Raw genomic sequence first — 25,454 nt, forward strand, 5'->3', positions numbered from 1 at the left:
GTACAGTCGAGTTTTTAAATTTCTGAGCAAAAATTTGATCAAAAATATGTGAACACGACTCCATTGCTAACGGCGTAAAATCGGGTTTAGGTATTTTTGATCAAATTTTGCTCAGAACTTTACGAGCTCGACTGTACACTTTGAACATCGATCGATGTTTTTTTTTTATTCGACTGGTTGGCAAACGAGCAAGTGGGTCTCCTGATGGAAATATGTGTAATCCACACTTAAAAAATCCGGATAAACATTACCAAGGGTGTTCAGTCAAAGTAACCCAACCATCTGCTGGAATTTTGAAGAATTTGAAGACACCTAGAATATTTATTGTGGTTACAATATTTCAGTATATAGGTACACCAGAAAATCCGTATAAAACTAGCTTTTACTTAAAAATAAGCATATTTTCATAAAAAAAAACTATTATAGAATATAGAAACGGAGAACCAGCGCGGGGCATGTTCCCAGGATGCTCGCTGTATTTGTTCACTGCACTGCATGATGACGACCAGATAGCCTAGTGGTTAGAGAATCTGACTACGAAGCTTGAGGTCCCGGGTTCGATTCCCGCGTCGGGGCAGATATTTTTATGAAAAATACGAATGTTTTTTCTCGGGTCTTGGGTGTTTAATATGTATTTAACTATGTATCTATCTATATAATTATATTTATCCATTGCTTAGTACCCATAACACAAGCTTTGCTAAGCTTACTTTGGGACTAGGTCAATTGGTGTGAATTGTCCCGTGATATTTATTTATTTATTTACTGCGAGGCTCAGGCTCTGGACGAAGTAAATCGCCACTTTGGAGTCACCAGAGACGCCGACAAGTTTATAAGACATTGTAATTTTCTCAAATTATTGCCTTGATAATATTATTTACTATCCCTTTAGATTAAATGTAGGCTATTTCATTGCCTCCACAGCGCGCAAGTCTATTCATGGCTAGAAATTGAAATTACTTCTTCCTTGATCTTGTGATTTAAAAAAAAAAAAAAAAATCTTATAAACAGTTACTATATTGGAATATAATTGGTCGTATCCTACATGCTTGGTGCTGTCCATCATATTCGGAGCTGCCGTAATTAATGTTTAGCCTTTTAACGCTGAATAAAACGTTATTCAAGCAGGCACACTCCCAAGGATTGTTATGAAAATAAAAATCATTAAGACTGATCTCGGTGGATTGAAGATTTGTAATAAAGTTCGGCGGCAGATATATCAATCTATTTCCATTAAGACGCAATGTTTTTAGATTTGTACCTAGGAATACATTTAAGGGTATATTTTCAATCAGGTTGTTAGAAAGATTAATGTTTTAAGTATGACTTATACTGAAAAAAATCTTCTGGAATATACCGTAATTTATTGTTAGATAAAGAAATCCTTTTTAATTTAGTAAGTGGTTTTATTAAATCAGTGTGCAAATTAACTATATGGTTATATGACAAATTAAACTTAGTTATATTTGCAACATTTGTAAATGTTGTTGATTCCATTTCAGAAATTTTATTATCACTTAGAGTGATAAATTCATATGCGGGAACACCTGGCTGGTAAAGAATGATGGCACTTCAAGAAGATTACAGTTGTGTAAGAACAACGTGTTCAAGTCCAACTCCTGCAGCAGATCGGCTGGCGTGTCTCGCATGTCATTTTCGTTAAAGTCTATATAACGCAAACGCCGGCAGTTTCGGAATAAATTTGTAGGCAGATTTTTACCAAATATCGAACATTTTTACCATAGTTAATAGTTGTAAATTAGTAAAAGAATCATACGCAAGAGCTGTTATATTAGTCACTTTGATCTCGTTAAGATCAATATCCTCCAAGTTAGGATAGCTCCGTAAACTTCCCAAATTGACCGTCGTAAAGTTGCATTCTTTTAAATGTATGCCGGTAACGTGGGTATTAGTTTGTCCTGGTTGTACAACTTCCTTAGTGGTCTTTTTTCTAGACCTAGAGCAGCCGGGCCAAGTGACGTCGAGGTCGGCAAGCGCGTCGCCGCACGCAGCCAGCGCACACGCCGCCGCGAGCCACCGCGCCGCGCCAGCCATGCCTGGAAACACGTTTTAAGTAGTACATATGGGAATCATGTACACATAAAATTGGCCAAGTGCAAGTTAGGCTCGCGCACTAAAGACTCCGCATATATCTAATCGAAAACAAAAATAAGTTTTTAAAGACTGACAATAGGCAGGTACTAGAACTGTCCCTGTCATCTCACCGCTCTCGTCGTCAATCATCATCATCATCATGTCAGCCGAAAGACGTCCACTGCTGGACATAGGCCTCCCCCAAGGCTTTCCACTCAGACCGGTCTTGTGCTTTCCGCATCCACCGCGATCCCGCGATCTTAACCAAGTCGTCGTCAATGATGAGACTAAAATCATGGGGTGTCTTAAATTGCCGCTGTCGACAGTTGACCGCTCCTATTCGTTGTAGCCGCGCTGCATGATTTTATGTTCGTGTGATGTCTGATGCTAATTTAGGTACCTCCATAATTAGTTTTCGCTTTTTAACAGTCTTTTTTTTATGTATGTACACCGATTACTCAGTCAATTGTAGACCGATTTTCAAAATTATTTTTTAATCGAAAGGGTATTCTTCTGCGGTGGTACCATTGTCACCAAGTCAAGATCTGATCATGGGATCCTTGGGTAATCGAGGGCAAACCTCAAATTTTATAGGCACACCTTTGGCCATTTTATCGAATTTTGATGATCAAACTATAATTTAGGATACTTACAGGCTTACATTAATCTGATGACTCGTACTTAGAGACCAATATATTATATTTCTTAGGTATAGGTATAATAATTAGGGTATCGCAGTTTATTGACAAATCTAAATTAGCACCTTACATACAAAAACCGGCCAAGAGCGTGTTGGACACGCCCTAAATAGGGTTCCGTAGTTCCCATTACGAAAAAATTAAGTAATATTTTTCTAAGGATTTGGTATTTTATGCGGAATCTTCCATAGTTTAGTTATATTTTATACCTTAGGCTGCTTTTTACTCTTAAACTACTAATAATTCTCAAGCGAACTTAGCCGTTATAGTTTTCCTTGAAAGTTTGATATACTTACTACCATCCTGAATTTTTTCAAATTTTTGCCACCCACCGGTTTAGATTTTAGAGGGGGGGACGTTCGATTTTAATGAAAATTTTCACTAGATTTCGCAAAAAAATCACTGAATCGAAAAATCGTCTTAGCAAGCCCCTAATGGTTTGCAAAGACCTATCCAACGATTCTCCACACTAGGATTGGATGAGAAAAAAAAATCACCCCCTCTTTACGTCTATGGGAGGCACACTATTAAAAAAATGTTTTTAATTTTTTATTGTACCATTTTGTTGGCATAGTTTACATATATATCCGTGCAAAATTACAGCTTTCTAGCATTGATAGTCCCTGAGCAAAGCCGTGGACGGACAGACAGACAGACAGACATGGCGAAACTATAAGGGTTCCGATTTTGCCATTTTAGCTCCGGAACCCTAAAATGTAAAAAGAACTAAGTATTTATTAAAAGAACAAAGTACATATTTACATACCAATCTGAAGCTTACGTCAACACAGGCCAAAAATGATTCTTGTATAGTCGTATTTAATAGGTATATGAAATTTTTGGATATTTAGGTACGATTTTATATTATTAATTATTTAAAATAAAAAAATTACAAACGACACGTCTAATTGATTATAAACGAAATACTTAAATAACTAAAGTTCTTCTAATCAATCTAGCCTTCACCTTTATCTAAATTATTAAAAATATTATTAATAATTAAACAAAGTTCGCATCGAAATTGCTACAAACTAAAATCATTCTTATCCCTTTACCACAGATGATGTGTACACAGCACAAATAAATTTGTTTTAATATCACTGTTAACCTTTTCTTATCATGTACCCTATACTACATAGTGCTTAAATTTAACAAGTAAAATTCATAAGTCGAGGTACTAACACGTTCACAGACACAGAGTCTTCACGAGGCAGCATATTATTTGGATAATTTCTAATTAATGAATACTGCCCATTTCGCCATTAGCCTTTTTGTCGCTCTGTACCCTTAGTGTAAGTTTTCGGTTACAAAATACGTCTCGATCGCGTTCGCGTCAAAATCTCAATTTGTATGGAAACACGAACATCGCAAACGTTCCGCTAGAGGCGCTGTTCATGTTTGCATACAAATTGAGATTTTAACGCGAACGCGATCGAGACGTATTTTGTAACCGAAAACTTACACTAAGGGCACACGCCATGCCTGGAAACACAAGGGTCCTGTCCTAACTGATGCACCATGGATACATAATAAAAAACTGGCCAAGTGCGAATCGGACTCGCGCACGTAGGGTTCCGTACCATAATCTAAACACCATTAGACATTAGCAAAAAAACGGCAAAAAAATTAAGTTTGTTGTATGGGAGCCCCCCTTAAATATTTATTTTGTTTTAATTTAATTATTTATTTTTAAAGCGGTTATACTACTAAATTTTTTGTTCAATATTTTTTAATTACAATAATGCAACAAAATAAAACTGGTTTCGTCTTCAAACTTATTCTGCGATGATAAAATGCTCTTATAAATAAAATAGAAACGGACGGCGTGACATTTATCTGAGTTTACTGATTGAGAAACCATAACTCAAACTACTAAGCTCCTACTTCTTAAACATCGACTGTCAGTACCAAATGAAAAAGTAAGAGTAAATTAGGACTGTCGCGTGCTGATATAGATTATGACATAAAATAAGAAACATCTGATCTCATTCCGAGCAAAACATTGTGCTTGAGATGCGTTCCCACATTCTATAGTGAGGAGGATTCACTTTCTATCGATTATCGATAAAGTTAGCGGTATTTAATTTGTTTGATAAACTGTGTTGCATCACAAAATACTAGTTATCTGTCACATAAAATAACTGCCTTCAAAATCCAAAAGCATAATGGTTACTTGACCTGAAATGTATATTTCAGAACTAAATTATTGTTATTATTATTTTAAAATTTATGACGGTGGAAGCATTCTACACTTCCACTGAACGTAGATATAGTACTAAACACTATTAGTATTGTAACTAAGGGACCCCATACATCCCTGTATTTTTATTATTATTATTTTTTGTATTTTTTTTCTTTAATTGTATAATATAGTTTTAAGTATTTTATTTGTAATTATTTATTATAAAAAATGACTTTCCTGCCAAGTTTCTTGCGGCGCATTCTTCTTGGCAATGATGGTCTTCCCGAAAGCGCTGGTAGTTTAAAAAAATTGACGTGTAAAAGTGCCCATTGCGGCCTATTTACTGAATAAATCATTTGAATTTTGAATTTTTGAATTTGAATTTTACCAAGAACGAGCTGTATATATATGAGCTATACTTTGGTTATTAATTTGTTTTTCTTATGTATTAAAATTTAGATATTAGTCCCCTTTATTTAAGGTATCATTTATTTGAATTTTTAACTTTGATTTTATTTTCTTTTTATGATTAATTTGAATCTTTTTGATTTTATCAATGATTTTGGTTTTTGTTCATTTTAATATAATTTATTTCGTATGCTATTTTAATTTTACCTAGGTACGTAAATTGTAGATTAATGTTAAAAAATATAGACTGAAATAATCATATTTCATTTCGTCACACAGGTAATATCTGAAATAAATTATTTTATTGTTATTATTATTAATGATTTTATTATTATTATTATTATACTTTTCATAGATTCATCATCATCATCCGAAAGACGTCCACTGCTGAACAAAGGCCTCCCCCTTAAAACGACACAATTAATGACTTTCGAATTTCATAGACTAGTTTTGATAAATATCACGGGACACTAGACACCAATTAACCTAGTCCCAAAGTAAGCAAAGCTTCCGTTATGGGTACTAGACAACGGATAAATGTGTATGTATAAATAGATTGATAAGCCCCCCAGAGCCGAGAATATATACCTACTCGAATATTCAAACATAATATCTGGCCCGACAGAGAATCGAACTCTGGACCTTTATAGTCAGGTTCTTTAACCACACAGCTGTTCAGTCGATTTATGTCAAGTAATGGCAAAAGAAAGTGTCAAAGTCGTTCAGTCGAATTATGCCAGAGGTCAAGAAATGTCAGAAGAAAGTGTCAAAGTCATCGACAAAAGTACATCACTGGGCGGTGACACGGATCCCGCGTGCGCAGGCGCGGCGCTATAATCATTGTTATTATGCCATTTTTCTAATGACGCAAGCGCTGGCGGTAGGGTTCCCAAACGTATGAGGATATTTCTCGGCGGCACAGTAAGCGAATTATATTAGTAGAGACCAGTTGATTTTTATACTCTTTCGCACTTAGCGATATTCACAACAGTGCAGGTTACGCATAAAAAGGTTTTTTTTATTATTCGACTGGATGGTGAACGAGCAAGTGGTTTTCCTGATGGTAAGAGATCACAACCGCCCATAGACACCTGCAACACCAGGGGGATTGCAGATGCGTTGCCAATTTAGAGGCCTAAGATGGGATACCTCAAGTGCCAGTAATTTCACCGGCTGTCTTACTCTCCACGCCGAAACACAACAGTGAAAGCACTGCTGCTACACGGCAGGATTAGCGAGCAAGATGGTGGTAGCAATCCGGGCGGACCTTGCACAAAGTCCTACCACCTGCGCTTACCTACCAATTTCGATAAAGTAATGAAAGGAGGAAAACAAGGATTGTTGACAAGGTTTTTCCAATATCTTTGGGTGATCCCAAAAACTGTGAAATTTTCCTGTGGTAAAAATAGCTTTCTTAGCTCATTAAAGTTAATCACGATCTACATATATATCTAAATATAGTTTGATTCGGGAGATTAGACGTGAGCAGGAGTTAAATTAAAACCCTTGAGTGGACCAGTATTCATCATCATCAGCCGGAAGACATCCACTGTTGATCAGGTCCCTCTACCAGCGCTTCGTCTTCCGGTTCGTGGTTCACTCGAGGATGTTTTTCCTCTAACAGTTATCTGTTCCTCGAGAGATGTGTGTGTGTCCCACTGCTACTTTAACTTGCATATTTGTCCAGCTTGTCGGCCACAACTCGCCGACAGTAAGTGAGATTAACATTTTTTTTTCAATTGTTACAAATAAAAATTCTTACTTTATTTTACTAAGTGCATGGTCACTCTGTAATTAAAGGTGTGGGAGTTTTTAAGTACTCAAGTAAATAAAATTGTGAACGATCCGATCCATTATCAATAATTAGGTATTGAGGTTGTACGGTTGGTCTGATCCTATACTTACGACTCCCGAATCATCCTGTATGTTTATCTGTAATTTTTTTGAATAACTTATTAAAATTTGTCATACCAGAAATATTATTTAAAAAACTGAAAACAATAAGCAACCTTACATAATCTTATAATATAGCGAAAAAACAGTAAAAAAAGTTGTGCCGAAAGAAGTATAAAGGGCCATACCCAGCGTGTAGCCATGGCAAGCCGTTGTCCGTCCGTCCGTCTGTCTGTCAAGACAAGACACTGTGCCCAACAGTGGGACGTATAAATGGGTAAAAGCTAATATGAAAACTTTACTTTCCTATAACTTTGACAACCCTATAGCGCCGCCATCTTGCGGGAAGCTGCGCGTGCGCTTCTTCTGCGATTCCATTTAATTGGATATTTGATGGAACATTATTTTGAGCAGAAATCTGAATGTAGGTTGCTGGGGATAGTAGGTACAGTCAACCAATTTGATTTGGGCCATTATGGAACCTTATCATGGTAAAATATTTTATTCGTCTACCAGACTAAAATCGTCATCATCATTATCTTTGTCTATTATACGTCCCCCTGCTGGTTATAGGACTCGTATCAGAATGAGAGAGCTTGAGTGGTAGACTTAGGTAACCCGAAAAAAACCTCCATGTGAATAGGGTGGAGATATGAACTCATTGAGCAATTTTGTATGTCACCTTCTCATTTCGTGTTTTTTTACATACACAAGAGGGGAAAAACGAGCATGCGGGTCACCTGATAGGAAGTAATCACCGCCGCCCATGGACACCCGCAACACGAGGGGTATCACAGGTGCGTTGCCAGGCCTAAATGATGTGATGGTTTGCTTTAGAAAAATTACCCGCTTGCTCGACATCCCTCTCCCTACCCTACTATATTTAAAAAAAAAACAGTCCAACCACTGACTGGCTACATTTCGATTACCAAGATATGGTCCACACAAACATAACTAATTCGAGTTAATTATGTATGAGCTTGTAAAAACTATGTGTGACAGTTCACTTACGTGCGAAAATGATTGAGTTGGGTATTGTGCTTCGAGTTATGTAGATATCTGTCACCTAGTCACGAGATGATGTTTTACCTGAGATGAATACACCCGCCTTTGCTCATGAGTAGAGATTTGAAGTAGCGATTACAAGTTTAATATGGATATGACTAGTGCGATTGTTTTTTTTTTAATAGCTTATAATGTGTCCCACTGCAGGGCAAAAGCCTCCCCCTTCTTATTCCACTCGTCTCTACTCTTGGCCAGCTCTTGCCACTGACTCGAATCGGTCCAGGTCGTCCCGCCATCTCCTCCTAGGTCTGCCTCTGCTCCGGTGCCGTCGCATGGAACCAATCGGTGATTACTTTGGCCTAGCGATTTGGATGTATGCGGCAGACGTGTTCCGCCCAGTCCCATTTTAATTTGGCGGTCTTCATTCCCACATCGACAATTTGAGTTCTGGAGCGCAGATCAGTGTTTCTGATTCTATCAGATCTCCAAACACCTAGAATACTCCGCTCCATAACTCGCTGGCAAATCTTGAGCCTGGACTTCTGAGCCTCAGTTAAAGACCAAGTCTGATCGCCGTGTTATATAGATTTATCTTACAACTTATATACCTACTTACTTACCGCAATGCAGTCTTATAGATAAATTAAAGTCAATAAATGTTATTCTTGCAACAAACTATATGTAAAGAAAAATATTTTATTCTAATTAAAGGAGTTTTATACAGCTCAAACATAATAGATCCTATTTATTACGCACCGTTTTGATAAAAATAAATACTTAAATGTACTAGTCTTATCCATATTAAACTTGTAATCACTACTTCAAATCCGCTCTCTACTCATGAGATGCTTGGCGCCTATGTTGATTTTAATTTCGCACCTGACTGGACTGTAGTTTATCAAGTTTCAAGTTTCTCCGTCCGCGTAGAATTCGTTTATCGCTGTCCCGCGGGAACTGTGCAATTTTCCGGGATAAAAACTATGCCATGTCCTTCTCCGGGACTCAAACTATCTGTGTACCGAATTTCATCTAAATCCGTTCAGAGGTTTAGACGTGAAGAGGTAACATACAAACAAACAGACTTAAAAACTTTTGCGTTTATAATATCAGTGGGATTACTTTTTTTGTATCAAGTCTTTTTTTTATTAGATAGGTACATACACGCGTGCGAAGCCCAGGCGGGTCGCCACCCAAATAGCATAACAAGCTGTATAAAAGCTATATTTGAGTTCATTTTCATACTTAAATAAAGCTGCTTATTGAGTCTGCAAAAAGGCTGCATACCTAAGCGCTTTTACTTCTTTTAAGTATGAAAAAGAAAATTTACATCTTTGATTTACCTTCTTACACCATGACAAAATCATCCATTACTTAAAGTTCAAGGCGAACATTATACGATTTATAATGTACTCCAGAGAATTATAACAAAGCACAGCCAAAGTAAGAATACTTACAATGCGTATGAATGTGACGTCTTATTAACTAGCGATGTACCTATTACGGATGACGCAAAGTAATCACTTTGTGCTCAAATGTCAGGCGGTGTTACAAACATGAACAAACTAGGCTTGCTTTTATGGAGTAACTAGTGTTTACGCGCGGCTTTCCCCGCGTAAATCATATATAGGTACAGCTGTTGAATTGAAATTTCAGGATTTTATAAAATCCCCATGGGATTCTCAAAACTTACATACTCAGAGCTATGCCAAATTTCATGACTCTAAGCCCAGCAGTTGTTAATTTATGATTTTATCCCCATCCCGTGGGAATATTGGGATAAAAACACCTACCTAACCTATGTGTTATTTCGGATGTCCAGCTATCTAAGTATCAAATATTTCATCCAAATCCATCCAGCCTGTGACGTGTGAAAGCGTCCTTAGCGTGGAAGAGTAATAAACAAAAAATCCTGTGGCGTTCCCAAAACTTACACCATGGACTTTATTGACATTCACATGACTATATATATACAGCGGTTAAGATTTTAAAATGTTATTCTGATCTCGTTATTTGAGGTAAAAAGCGTAGCCTGTAATGTTATTCCAGAGGGCAAGCTACCTTCATACCAAATTTCATTCAAATCCGTCCAGCATGAAGGAGTTACAAACATGCACACGCACACACACACACACACCACCACACACACACACACACACACACACACACTCACGCACAAGCTTTCGCAGTTATAATATTATTTATGTTATACGAGTTTATGGTATTCGGAATATTCGAAGCAACTGCTTTTTCATACCTACTAACTGCAGAGGGAAGTGGATACTTATGCCAGAAAATCGACTGTACTTAGAAAGACTGAATACTAATAAATAATTCGCCCAGTAAGTGCCTTGAACCAGGCTTCTGACACTTGCTGGCAGGAGAGAGACTAATCGAAATCAAGGCAGTTCTCTCGTCCGCAAACTCTCGTCAGGCCTTTGGACGAACATGTCGCTCGCTCATCGGCCATAAGACGTGCACAGGCAACAAGCCAAAATTCGTCAAAAACAGATGCACAGACCTAAATGTTAAATTCGCCCACCAGTGGCCGAATCCAAACAACAGTAACAGGCGTACAGCACGTCAACAATAGCCCTATCAGAGCGCGTTGCAAATAGTTCATATAAAAATTGCTCAATGCACACAAAAGAGCTAATGAAGGCTCCGATTGCGCTAAAATGGTCGTATTAGAGTACCAAAACGGCTGTATTATTGTGCCCATTGTGTGTGGTCACACCCAATTTCACCAGACTGAGTCGTAGGCGGCTAAATGTGGAGTGTAATGGGGTAATTAAGTTGGTAGGCCAGTGTGTAGGGGTTTGCAAGAAGGAAATTTTGAGAAACCCTAGTGAGATTGGAAGAAAATAGGTACAATGTATCTTTGAATAGTTATTATTATGTTAAGAGCGTTTATACCTGCTGAGCTGGCAATGTTGCTTTTTTGTTAGTTTTTCTCGATTATTCTATAAAAAAATAATGAAAATTAAAAATTTGGCTGATAAAACTGTTCTTAATATATAAATTGATGTGTCTACTTAATAATTATTCGTGATAGACTTTTCTATTCTTTAATAAAAACGAACAACAGTTTATTAAAGGTTTTTAAAGAAAATAAAAGTCTATCACGCATAATTATTATTGGAGTAGACACATTAACTTACACATTAAGAACAGTTCTATCAGACCACATTTTTAATTTTCATTAAATTTTTATGGAATAATCGAGAAAAACTAACAAAACTGCAACGTTTTCAGCTCTGCAGGTATAAACGCTCTTAATAACACGATAACTGATTGAGATTTATTGAGAGGGCTCGATGACCATATTAAAAAAAAAACATACGTTTATTCTGTAAGTACTTGCCTATGCCACAAAGGGCTGTTTTTCATGTCACTTTTTAAACTTGGTACGCTTTCGGAAAGAACATTATTGCCAAGAATAAAGCGCCGCAAAAAACCTGGCATAAAGTTTTTTTTTTTACCACCGACGCAAAAAGAGGGGTGGTATAAGTTTGACGCCAATGTTTGTCTATCTGCCTGTGGCAGCATAGCTCTAACGACTGGACCAAATTTAGATGCGGTGTTTTACGCGAAATCGAGTTTCCTTGCGATATCTTAGCTATGTTTAATTAAAATCGGTCAGATTTTTGAGATATGTAACTTCTAATTGATAATTTCGGGGGGTTCGCAACTATTTCTACTTGGTTAGATTATATTTGTCGAGAAAGACCAACCGTACCTACGCTGGGCCTATACCTATTACGAAGTGCAGAATTCGAACCCGAACTTCGTATCTTGCCGTCCCCTGACGCTAATATTATTTAATACGAGAGTGAGAGGGACGATACGATATGAATTCCGGTTTTAGAATTTTGTAGTAGCCCCCGTGCAATGATAATTTTAACTTCTTCTTCTTCTGGTGCCCTCTCCTATCGGAGGTCGGCGATCATTAGGGCTATCCTTACCTTAGAGACTGCCGCTCGAATGAGGGATCTGGTACTCATTCCGAACCAGTCTCTAAGGTTTCTTAACCAGGAGGTACATACGTCTACGGTCAGGTGGTCTGCGGCCTTGTATCTTCCCCTGGATAATAAGCTGAAGCAGACCATACTTGTTGTTACGCATTATATGCCCCAAATACAACAGCTTCCTCAGTTGTATAGTACGTACTGTAGTGGACAGACGGTTCACTATCCTGAAGATTTCCTGTCTAAATTAAAATCACGTCTTTATAATATTTTCATGTGTATTTCCAATCAACATACTACGTTGGCAGCTCGGATACAAGTCTTCTGTTTAACACCCTTGCGTCCGTTCAATATTATTATTCAAAAATGGAACTATGCTGCCAGTCTTAAATGAACGTAAGCAAGAAGTTAGTACAGTACCTACCTATCACTTAATCCAAGCTTTTATTCATTCTCTGCAATACAGTTTCGTTCTTACTCTATCCGTCCATGATATCTTTAACATTCTTCCATAATTTTATCGCGTGATGAAATTTATCCCGAAGTTTGGCTAAGATAATGTAAAAGGAAATATTATTCCTTACGTAAGTACTAAGGAAAAAGAAAATTATAATACTAATAGAACTAGCGACACGCCCCAGCTTCGTACGGGTAAAGGTATTTTTTGAAGTGATTGCCTTTAATCATAAAATTTCTTAAATTGTAATAGTACTTATCGAATAAAATAAAGTTTTCTAATATTTGACCCCAATATCTGCTTATCTATATTTTCACTTGACTGATTTACGAAATCAAATGTTCAACTTCGAATTGCAAAAGTGCTCTATATTTGCAACCTATTTAGTAATTTGCCTGAGCTAAGTGACTCTAATGACCTAGAAGTACTAATGTACATTGTGTTGCGTATACCAACGCACTTGTGAACTTTTTGCGTGCCTACACGAACAAATAAAGAAGATGCGTTACTTACATTTACATAACATATTATTAGGCGAATTGGTAAATGTACAATTAAACTTTATAGACAATGAGACTTTTTTTAAATCACACTCTCGATCGATCAAATCATACGAAATTACAGTCGAGAGGACTGCATGGCGTACCAGAGTGGACATTTTTCATAAATCACTATCATTTCTTTGGCACATGTACATAGGTACCTATGGGATGTCAACATGACGTAAGTAGTACTAAAGGTTCCATCCAGCAGGGCTACCACGAAACTCGAAACTCGAAGTTCGTGTCGTGCGGTCCCTCTCACATTTATACTATTGAATACGAGAGGAGAGGGACCGCACGACACGAACTTCGAGTTTCGTACGAGTAGTAGCCTTGCTGGTACGCGATTCGATGCTCTCCATAAAACGTAATTTAAGATCACGGTGTAATTTTTAGAAATTCCCATGACAATTTTCTAAAGTCCTGTAATTTATATTTAATTGCCAGGGTAAAGGTTTGTAGTATTATTGAAATAGTCCAAATTACCAAAAGCCGAAGTTCATTCCGCTATAATCTCAAACGGAATCTTTAAAGATAGCATAAAACTTCCTTCTATTACACAACAAAATCACTGATTGTCATATTATTTATACAATTCCTCTCACAACTGGTCTGAAGAGAAATAACTTCTCTGTCTTCGTAGTACGGACTGTGTACGTTATATGAAAGGCAAAAGCAGTTTGTATGGTGATTGTATGTGTATTTATTGCCGTTTGGCCGTTGAATGGTTGTCAAGATGTTCCCACGGCATGTTTTGGTCAGGGTAATTGATATTCTACCGCTTTCGACTGTGGGTTTGCTTGAAAAAAAATGCTGAGACTATAGTAAACTAGCTAAGCCCGCGACTTTCGTCTGCGCGGATCTAGGTTATCGCGCGGTGGCGCCCTCTACCGGAATAAAAGGTATCCTATGTGATCCTTGGGGTCAAATAGTATATACCAAATTTCATCAAAATCGGTTCAGTGGTTCGACGTGAAGCGTAACAGACAGACAGACAGACAGACAGACAGACAGAGTTACTTTCGCATTTAATAATATTAGTAGGGAGTAGACACCTAGTGAAAAATTAATAATTGAAAGAACAGCCAACATAGTCTTGAAGTAGAGCTAGGCTTTGGGGAGAAAACGTAAAATAAGTATAAGGAATGAATTAATGATTTATTTGTTCTCTATGTTTGTATCTATGTACTCGTAAGTACTACACAGGAAAAATAGAGGTAGCATATTTTGGCGGCAAAATATGTACATCAATGAAACTTTGTTTATAACTTTATATTGGCACTAGAAATGAGGATCTGTCGAGTCCTACTAAAGTTTTGGGGTCCTACCCCATCCCAGGGGGAATAGGGAATAGGCAGGGGGAAATTTAAAAAAATGCAAATTTTAGGTTAATACTAGACGAGTTAGGTTTCATTTTCTATGTATTTTTGTGCTGAATCGAATGACACCGTACCCACACTTATAGGATCAATATTTTGGGGGCATTTTGGGGGATATGAAAGGTTTTAGTTGAAAATCATCTTAGAACTATAACGAAAGAGTAACGGTATTGAATGAATGACAGACAAATCACAACCTATACAACTAGAGCTCATCATCATGGCTGGCGGAGTGGGCTGTCCTCTCAGAACGACAGGGCTTGGGCCGTAATTCCCACGAGGTAGCTAGTAATTTATAACCGGATCAAAACATTGTGATACTTTTTATCCCAGATTTTTTATAATTCCAAAAAAAAATTGCTAGCCACAGGGACAGGCAGCGGCAGAAGGGGATGAGCGGTTGGGGTGCTCAAAATGATCTAAACACTCTCTCATTACTTTGGCAGTAGAGTCATGTGTAGATAATTTTGAGAACCGTAACCTGCAGTTGACTATACATACTTTTGGTATACCTTTAAGTAACAGCGTGCGAACAAATAATTCCAGTCACCTTTTAAGTTATTGTTATGACTCCCATGTCAGAAGCCATCATCAATAAAATGATATAACTGATTAAGCAATCGACACATCGATTCACAGACCCAATCGATAGGACAATACGGGTCAGTATGAAATGATGAATAGTCGTAGAGTGGGCAGAACAATTAAAAACAATTATCACGCATGGGTTAGGTAAGCGACCCGGTTTGTTGTCTCTCATCCTACTTAAGATAAGTAGGTAGAGTTATTAGGGTTTAGGAATACAAATATTCTATTGAGCACCACAAATTAGTACAATAAGTTGACTTATAAAGACAAAATGCAGGGTAGACAATAGGGCTTAGGTACAATATAATATAACTCTTTATTGCACACCAACACATAGCAAGCAGTACAGAAAACGGGTACACAGAGTAGAGTTTAGGGTTCCGGAGCCAAAATGGCAAAACGGAACCCTTATAGTTTCGCCATGTCTGTCTGTCTGTCTGTCCGTCCGCGGCTTTGCTCAGGGACTAATAATAAGGGGTAATTTTGCACGAATATATGAACAAACTATGCCGACATAATAGTACATTCAAAAATTCAAAAAACAATTTTTTTAGAGTACCTCCCATAGACGTAATGTGGGGGTGATTTTTTTTCTCATCCAATCTTGTATTATTTTTCGATTCAGTGATTAGTTTCCCCCTCTAAAATCTAAACCGGTGGGGGGAAAAATTTGAAAAATTCAGGATGGTAGTAAGTATATCAAACTTACAAGGGAAACCTAAACGTTAGTTTTTCTTGAGAATTTATTAGTAGTTTAAGAGTAAATATCAGCCGAAGGTATAAAATATACCTAAACTTGGAATATTCCGTGCAAAATACGAAATCCTTAGAAAAATAATACTTATTTTTTTCGTAATGGCTACGGAACCCTATTTAGGGCGTGTCGACATGCTCTTGGCCGGTTTTTTTTTAAATTAAGGTTATCCATGTTTTCACATAGCTATAATTTTTTTTAAAATACATATTATCGCTCGGTAGCGGATGTTGCACTGGTGAAAAAATTGGAACGGTCTTTAACGTGGAGCAACGGCAGTTAGTAAAAAAATTGACAAGTTTGTTTAACATTTTTTTTTCTTGAAATATAATAACAATATAATTTTAGTCATAACCATTTTTTATTAAATGGCAATAATAATGAAGAAACATTACATCGGTTTTATTTTACCTAAAACAGTTGCGATATAGTTTTTGTGCACCCACGGATTTTTTTGACACACCTCGGATTTAAATAAACACTAATTAATTTAAATACAAATGCCAGACACAGGTTCGAAATTTACCACGAGCTTTACGGTAAAAGAAAAACGTGAGTAACCTGCACAAGCCGACGAAGCAATTCAATGTGCCCAATCCGATCTGGGCCACGCGGGAACTACCAAGCCCTCTTGAGACCTGTACCCGGCAGTGACAATAGTTGCCTAAAGTTTCAGAACCTCGTAACTCATCAGATCAAATTTTACTGAAGGCACAAAAAATACACACCTAAAGTTTGCATGAAGGTTGTTTGGGTTTTATATACTAATACAATAATTAAAATATTAGAAATAATATTCCGAAAAAAATAAAGTGGTCGTATAAGGTTGGATGAGAAAAAAAAACACCCCCACTTTACGTCTACGGGAGGTACACTAAAAAAAAATTTTTTTTAATTTTTACTGTACCATTGTCGGCATATTTACATACATATTCGTGCAAAAAATTCATTCTAGCATTGATAGTCCCTGAGCAAAGCCGCGGACGGACAGACAGACAGACATGGCGAAACTATAAGGAAATACAAACTGAGACATGGATGCACAGAAAAACCAGAAAAAGAGACCAGCGCCGGGAATCGAACCCAGGTCCTCAGCAATCCGTGCTGCGTGCTATAACCTCTACACCACCGCTGGACAGGAATCTAGACACGAATTTCTCCTATGCATACATATCTCAGGTTGCTTATTTCTACTACGCTACTTATGCAGCAGCACTAAACTATAAGGGTTTCGTTTTTGGCATTTTGGCTCCGGAACCGTAAAAATGGAGATACAAAATTTTCTTGACAATAGTTATGAAAGCTAGCCAAAAATAAATAAATTATAGGTTGGGCTCTAAGTTGGGATGATGATGAAATCCCAAAAACATCTCAACATAATGAATCAAGATCTCTCTACAAATGGTCTGGATCTGTCACAGTTACGTATTATATTTGAAAGCAATATCGCACAGTTAAATGAAGTACAATGGCACAGCGGGCAGTTGAAGAGGCTTTTGTTTGCTATTAATCAGGATTTCGTACTTGATTACTCTTTATGCATTAGCATTGTTCTTTATATGGACGCGGTTGCAATTCAATGAGGATTTTTAATTTGGCTGCTGCGTTTTGAAATTGAGGTTCTGCGAATCGATATACATTCTGATAGAATAGATTAACCTTTTGTAAAAGCGTCAAAAGTCTTTGACCAGTGTGTGCCATGATGACATACGGATCTGAGATGTGGCGCTACGATGGCCGCATGGGGAAGCTCAAAGTCACTCAAAGGGCTATGGAGAGGTCTATACTCGGGGTTTCTCTGCGGCAGGGTTACTCAAAGCGGGGTACGCGAACCCCTAGGGGTTCGCTATTCGACGGTAGGGGTTCGCGACAAGGTTTACGTGACTCCAAAACCACTAGGCTGCAAGATAGCAAGATGATTAAGATGTTTTTTGAGTTTATTGTATTTATTATTTTTAGTTTCTCATCAGTCAATTTTATTACTTTCTTTGGGGGGGGGGGTAGGGAGTTCGCTTTCATCTGGAAACTTTAACAGGGCTATGGAGAGGGCTATACTCGGGGTTCACTCCTCTGCGAGGATACACTCGAATTCAGAAATGATGAATATCCGCAGTCAACTAAACGTAATACCGACCATAGCCCGAAGAAATTGCGAAACTGAAAGTGGCAGTGGCCGAGGCACATTACTCAGCAGGACTGATGGCCGATGGGGTCAGAAGGTTCTGGAATGGCGTCCGCGGACCGGGACACGAGCTGTCGGGTAGGCCTCCAACAAGATGGAGCGACGACCTGTGTAAGATCACGGGATCGCGGTGGATGCGGAAAGCACAAGATCGCGTCTGAGCAAGAGCCTTGGGGAGGCCTGCCCAGCAGTGGACGTCTTTCGGCTGACATGATGATGATGAAAAACGTCAATAGGAAATGAGCCATGAAGGAATTGCCTTAAACTACCACAACTCCTATTTTTTAGCAGATTTGTACCCCAAATAATCATACTTTTAATAAGTACCTAACTCAGGAGATGTTACCATGGCAACAACTCTACTCTACTACTACTACTAGGTAAGTACTCTACTACTCTAAAGTTGATGGACCGAAAAATTCTGGTTAGTTGTCAAAATTAATTAACCCGAGCTCCCCACTCTTAAGTTTTTTTAAATCTACGGCTGGAATTAACCATGAGCTTTACCGTGAAGGAAAACATCGAGAGGAAACCTGCACTACCAACAAAACTATTCGATAGTGCGTGAAGTTCTAAGGTACGAAGCCCGCGTGGGAACTGCGGCCCAAGCCCTCTCACTCTAAGAGGAGACTTGTGCCCAGCAGTGGAACTTATAATATAGGCTTATTATGAATATGAAAGGTACAATAAAATGATCGTTCATTTTCAACTGTCATTTATTTCTAACATATATATAACAAACTATTTAACAAATAATTCTCAAAACTTTCCTTTGTGCCATACAGAATAAGTTACAGTACCCGGCCATAAAGATCGCACATCGGTTTTTGAAAAGAGACTCGGCTAATTTCGGCTTCGTAGAGCGTTGTCACTCACACCAACCAACCGAAGCAACTGGAGGTCTGTGGGGGAGCCCTATGTCCAACAGTGGACGTCCTACGGCTGAGATGATGATGAGAGCGTTGTCACACACTACTTATGTGACGTTTGTCAGTCGTTGTACAGGTGCAATAGAGTACGGACGCATTTAGATGAAAATATATAATAAGGAGTTGTTGAATCCCCAAAACTTTAAAATTTTACGATGCCATCTTTAGGTAAAAGACGGAACTATCCTTTTTCTAGTAGTTGCAACAGCTCTCTATAGATATTCGAAGATATCATTAATCGTAAACTAATTAAGTCCATCATCATCCCAGCCTATATACGTCCCACTGCTGGGCACAGGCCTCCTCTCAGAACAAGAGGGCTTGGGCCATAGTTCCCACGCGGGCCCAGTGCGGATTGGGAACTTCGCACGCACCACTGAATCGCTTCGCAGGTTTGTGCAGGTTTCCTCACGATGTTTTCCTTCACCGCAAAGCTCGTGGTAAATTTCAAATGTAATTCCGCACATGAATTTCGAAAAACTCAGAGGTGCGAGCCGTGGTTCGAACGCACGACCCTCTGCTTGAGAGGCGATAGGTCAAACCACTAGGCCACCACGGCTTAATTAAGTCCATAAAGGTACAGTATTCATTTGATACTATTGATAGTTTGTCAGATTGTAGGGGGTAATCTCTGGACCTACTGATCCAATTAGATGAAAATTCGGTATACAGATAGTTTGAGTCCCGGGAAGGACATAGGATGGTTTTTATCCCGGAAAATAGCGTAGTTCCGGCGGGATAACGACAAACGAACTGATGATGTTGATGATGATGATGATGAACTGACTTTCACTACTACCACTGGCGTACTAACTCTGCTTGCTTGCATTATTTCTTGCATGCTTGCTTACATGCTCACTCGCATGCTTGCTTGATTGCTTGCTTCTTTGAAATGTTTATGGTTCACGCGAGCGAAGCCGCGGGTAAAAGCTAGTTTGATATAAAACGTCACTTAATTAATACGATTATTGATGGAGTCGCCCGAACAACCAACGGTCTTTTTCCGAGGACCGATGTGCAATCTTTATCGCGAAACCTAATTTGACACAATATTTGGCTAAGTACATCCAGCAGCAGCGGTTTCGATGCTCAAAATAATCGAAACACTCTTATTACTTTGGCAGTAGAGTCGCGTGTAGGTCATTTTGAGCACCGTGCGCACGTCCACTTCTGCCGCTGACTGTACAGTGTAAATTAAAATTCTAGAAAAAAACAAATCACAGTTACTGGACTAGACATAGATTACACTATCTACATAAAAACTACATCTAATAATAGGAGTGTATATCTGTCTTTTCTTTCTCTTTTTTCCTCTCCTGTTGTTAAATGGCCGCACGTTTTTTTGACACCACTAATTAATTGACATAATTTTCAAGTGATCTTAATATGTACGTGATTCGTTTGTATGTAAATACCAAACTGTTACGTCATTTATTAATGGTGCATGAACACACATTTATTGCACACACATAGCTGGTCGCGGGTGAGCAAAGTAATTGTTTATTATATTTCATTTTTAATTTATTATGAGAGGGAAGTAAACAAATATATAATATATATATATATTTTTAATTCGACTGGATGGCAAACGAGCAAGTGGGTCTCCTGATGGTAAGAGATCACCACCGCCCATAAACATCTGCAACACCAGGGGTATTGCAGATATAAAGTATTATTGTATTGTTACTGTTGGCAAATAAACATTTTCTTTCTTTATTTCTTTAAATATGCGGGTCATCTGGAAAATTATCACCACGGCTCATGCATGAGTAACAACAACGCAAGGAGTCACTGGTCTGTCGTCTATATTCCATGGTGCGAGTGTTATATATAAACTTTATATTGAGTACCAGGAACTCAGGGAGTCACCGGTATGTTGTCTACACCATGTCGTGGTTTATATGAAGTAGAAGGCATGCGGCTGTAACTCCAGTTGCGCCATTTTGGCGAGCAGCCTGAGCAGCCGGCGTTGCGGCCGGACAGCGCCATCTCGCGTGGACTTCACGCACTCGGGCCGCAGCGCGCGGCACGCGGCGATGCGCTCCGACACGTGCGCTGGCATCTGTTGGCGATAAACGGAACTAATAGCAACTAGCGTGTAGCGTGTAGCAAGCCGCGAACTAACTTCTAACCGAAGCAATGAGGGCTATCGTTTTTTGTCTTACTAGATGGCGCACTGTTACGTGAGGTTTTTAAGTATGGCTTTCAGTCTGTTATTACGGGCGTGAAAACAAAGTTTACATTAAAATCATATTTAATACACCTTAAAACCATACCATAAAAATATCGAGCATGCCACAGTGTTGCATACTCCCCGTTTTGTTCGGAAAAGGAGGACAAGGTTTCCGAAAGACAAAACTGTCTCAAAACACAGACATTCATTGCCCGGAACGCATATTTGCCATAATTAATTTCAGATATTGCAAAATATTCACAATTATTCTAAATTATAAATAAATCCGAGTAGCTCACCCAAAAACTATGAGATTTGACATTTCGGAGACCTCACGCTACACTAGCGCTCTAGCGGCGAATTCATTCGCGATAGCCCTCATTGGAGGTCTATAGCAGTGTTTTTCATTAACCAATAGAAACGCTTCATTTACACATCCTCGCACAGCACATCTCTGGTGGAAACAGCTGAGCGGAGCGAGGCGAGGTAATGTAGCATTTCTATTGGTTAATGAAAAACATATTCCTCGCAACACATCCTCGCACATCTCTGGTGGAAACGCTGCTTCAAGAGGAAGTCTATGTCCAACAGTGGACATCTTATGGCTGATATTATTATGATGATGATGATGAAAAATAAAAGTTTTAACTTGCATAAGTAAATTGAGAGAAAGAAGGAAAAACGGTCGTAAAAACATTTGTTTAATAACCATTCATTTACACATACTTACATTGAACAGCGGGGATTGCAGTATGGGTGTCCACAGTGGAAGAAGTTTGTTCAGCACAGTCGAGTTGCATTCCAGCAAGGATTCTAGAAGGCCCAAGAAGTGGAGGTTCACTGTTTCTGCAAGCTGAAACAGAACAATTGGAATATGGTATTTGAAAACTAACACCTGAATTTACTATATCCTATAAAACGTGTAACAAAATAACCCGTAAAATACAACAAATTATTGAAGCGAAAAATATTGTCAACCCCTGTAAACAAACTGTTATTTCATACAACCTGAGTTAGCATAGAATCTATGCTAATCTATACCATTACTTAATAGGGGGTTACTCTTAAATTTTACTGAAATAGGGTTTGCATAATGAAAGATATTACTTTTTTCCTCGTGGTAAGTCGGTGTACTGCCTTTTCGGCGAAATATGTTTCGCCAAATTTCACTTAGCAACTAACCTTTCGCCAAAGTTTCATTTGGCAAACTAATATTTGGCATAACTTTACTACATTTTTTTTATTTCGCATCATTTTTACATTGCAAAATTTTACTTCATCACACATTTATGTGGCAAATAATTATGTAGCAAATGATTGGCTTAGGCAAATAACAAATTGTCAAATAACATTTGGGCAATTTTTTACATTGCAAAGTTATACCTACTTCAATTTGATTTGTGCGAGCGAGCGAAGCGAGCGAGCAAGACGGTTCGAAACAGAAGCGACTTGGATAGTTTAGGTTCAGAAGGCTAAAGGCGGGAGCGAAGCGGAGCGTAGCTCCCGCCTTAGCCTTCGATGTTAGGTTTATTTTTTATAGCAGCCAGGATAAATGACACTAGAAAAGTAGGTTGAATGCCATTAAATAAGTTGCTAAATTAAGGTATGACAATCAATACATTTGACGAAAACATAAATGACATCTTAAAAAAATTCCAGGTCATAATTTGCATAATAAAAATTTATCATATCATTAGTTGGGAAATGATATCAGTGCGAAACGTTGAGTTGGGAAATAACATTTCGCCTAAATAAAAATATGGGATAATATTTTGGGAGTTAATAATTTGCTAAATAATTTTCGCCGATACATTAGTAAACCGTGGTAAGTCATACAGTGAAGTATTATACTACGGTTTTAAAATATTGTAAATGTATACTCTTTACTCTTATAAGGAAGCATTAAGATTGAGGGTCCCGGGTTCGCTCCAGCCGGGGTAAATATTAGGATGAAACATAAGAAAAAAAAATGTATTTACCACTTTAGACTGCACAGTGACCTGCAGTATACTCGGCACCAGTTTGCACCAGAAGTCGAGCAGTATGCAGACGCTGGTGTTGTAAGCTTCGCTGTTGGGCGAGGCGTTGCCGGCCAGCTCCTCCAGGTACAGCGTCCACAGGTGGCACAGAATGAACGCGTGGAAGAGTGCGTTCATGCGCTGCGGGGCCGGCTTCGTTTGTTCCACGTACGATGACATTATTGTCTGGGGAAGTTAATTTAGAGGTTAGGATATGAAGCTGTGTTCTTATAAAAATGATCTCTTTACAAGGAATAGAAATGGTGGATTTTTAATGGAACCCTCGAGCGGATAACGGCAACATCATTATTATGTGCGTGTGGGCGTGCGTGCGTGTACGTGTGTGTGCGAGAGCGCGCGTGTGTGTATACTTCACCTTAAAACAGCTGGACGGACTTCAATACGATCGACGATTTAATTTTTAAACATTTTTGTGGAATCCCGGAAGAATACGTGTGAGAATCCGCGAGTAAACACTACCAAAGGCTCGCAGCCGCTGGCTGCAGAGGGCACCATCATCATCATCATCATCAGCATCATCACCTGCAAGTGGTCAGTGATGTGGCAGGTGGCGTCCTGCGGCACGGCTGCTCATCGGCTGCGCGTGGTGTCCGCGGCCGGCAGAGCGCGCCATCACCAGCCACGACACCAGCCGGACACGGGACACGCACTCTCCCACCTCGCGGGACCTGCCAACACAATCATTCAACAAAACATGCTCGGTATACTCTCTCTTTGGGTACTGAGTACTTACCTAATTCAATTTTGATATAACCTGCGAACTATCGTATATCTTTGTTTCAATTTATTTAAGGAAATGAGTGTTAAGGAGTGTAGTAGTTAATTTCATTGAAATTCTGTGGTGTTTTGTTTGGCATGGTGTGTCGTTTATATGGTGCGCGTCACCTCATTTAAGTAAGCTATAAACCTATAATATGTACCTAAACTATAGCTCATCATAAACATATTCATCAACATAAATATGGACATATCGTCCATTTACTTTCTCAACCCGTATCTACCAGAATGTATCAACAAAAAATCAACACTATCATACTTAGCATAATGATGATTCTAAAGCAAATTAATGTTGCCAGATACGAGGTGAGAAGTACATGGTCGAAGGCCCCCCATATACCTCCGTTGCTTCATGTTTACCCAAGCCTTAGAACTTCTCGTACTGAAACTAGTATTTTCATTTACCTGCATACTCTACCAAGAATCATTTCATAATGCGTAAATTCAAAAAAACGAAATATGCGCTCCAATCGTCTCTAAGCTCGATAATAATGATAGTAAGAGTATTTAGAAATCATAACCTACTAAAAATAAGGAATGTAGAATTCGCCAACTATTTTGCAATATAGCGAAATGCAACTACTTTTTACGTTGAGAAAAATAAATAAATAAAAATAGGAGGCCGCTCAGCGGGCTATTTTGTTTTGGTGCAGTCACCCAGGCAGCGCGGTGGTGACCAGGGCAGCAGATGGCGGCCCTTGCCGCCCCTCTCGGCAGCCAGCTCCCAGCGCACGACTGCGCGATGCCGCCCTTCACTATGGCTCCCAGGGTCCTCGTTCAGGCGCAGATCACGTTCCGGTTCACTATCGACTTGGAGACGGAACCCTGTGCGACAAAATCGTGACTAAATTCAAAGTTTGTGTGTTTTTGTGGGGTAGCGAATGGTGCACCGTGTCCTGACTCCAAACAATGAGGCTATAGTTTTTTGTTTCTAGATGGCGCCACTGTTTGCGTGAAGGTTTTTAAGTGTGGCTTTCCAAAGTCATTATTACGGCTCAAAACAAAGTTAGATAAAATCATATTTAATACACCTAAAACCGTACCATAAAAATATCGAGCAACCACAGGTGCGTAGCCCGTTTGTTGACAAAAGATTCACCATACTGTTCATTACGTAATCGTAAGGCACCCGGGCAATGAGGCCGTGCGCTGCCGTCGTCATATTGTTTTTTTTAGCGAGATTGCGGGTGAGTGCGCGCTAGCGGGTGCGGCCCGTGTCACAGGCGAGTCTGTTGTGATGCGCGCGCGCAGCCTTACATGTTTTATGGCGAAAACGATTAGTTTTGTTTGTTATAAAATCGGTGTTAAACTGCCCAAGGTTTGAGTGTTTGTATTGTGGATGTAAACTTAATGATTAAGTGTTAATTAACCGCTTAGCGCGGTAATTTA

General features: G+C 38.8%; 1 protein-coding gene and 1 long non-coding RNA gene across 2 annotated transcripts; both read right to left on the reverse strand.

Annotated features, from left to right (window-relative positions):
- Window positions 1-980: 980 nt before the first annotated feature.
- On the reverse strand, window positions 981-3,716 carry LOC141439027 (uncharacterized). The gene is made up of 2 exons (XR_012452547.1): window positions 3,559-3,716; window positions 981-2,057 (listed from the first exon to the last, which is right to left on the reverse strand). It is a non-coding gene; the product is annotated as an uncharacterized lncRNA (long non-coding RNA).
- A 16,041-nt stretch (window positions 3,717-19,757) lies between these two features.
- Window positions 19,758-23,848, reverse strand: LOC141439435 (uncoordinated protein 79-like). Its single transcript, XM_074103721.1, has 4 exons — window positions 23,811-23,848; window positions 23,229-23,453; window positions 21,980-22,102; window positions 19,758-21,138 (listed from the first exon to the last, which is right to left on the reverse strand). Exons 2-4 carry the CDS (start codon window positions 23,445-23,447, stop codon window positions 20,974-20,976), a joined length of 507 nt encoding a protein of 168 aa, XP_073959822.1. The 5' UTR covers window positions 23,448-23,453; window positions 23,811-23,848; the 3' UTR covers window positions 19,758-20,973.
- Window positions 23,849-25,454: the final 1,606 nt, after the last annotated feature.

The sequence above is a fragment of the Choristoneura fumiferana genome, chromosome 20 (genome assembly GCF_025370935.1).
Source record: "Choristoneura fumiferana chromosome 20, NRCan_CFum_1, whole genome shotgun sequence".
NCBI lineage: Eukaryota > Metazoa > Arthropoda > Insecta > Lepidoptera > Tortricidae > Choristoneura > Choristoneura fumiferana.

Bases quoted from the DNA above. Each gene is read 5' to 3' on its own strand.
- LOC141439435 (XM_074103721.1), bottom strand. From the start codon at position 23,447: ATGTCATCGTACGTGGAACAAACGAAGCCGGCCCCGCAGCGCATGAAC. The intron at 22,103-23,228 runs GTAAATACATTT...GTTCTGTTTCAG, and splicing joins TCACTGTGCAGTCTAAAGTG to CTTGCAGAAACAGTGAACCT. The intron at 21,139-21,979 runs GTAAGTATGTGT...TATCGCCAACAG, and splicing joins TGCAATCCCCGCTGTTCAAT to ATGCCAGCGCACGTGTCGGA.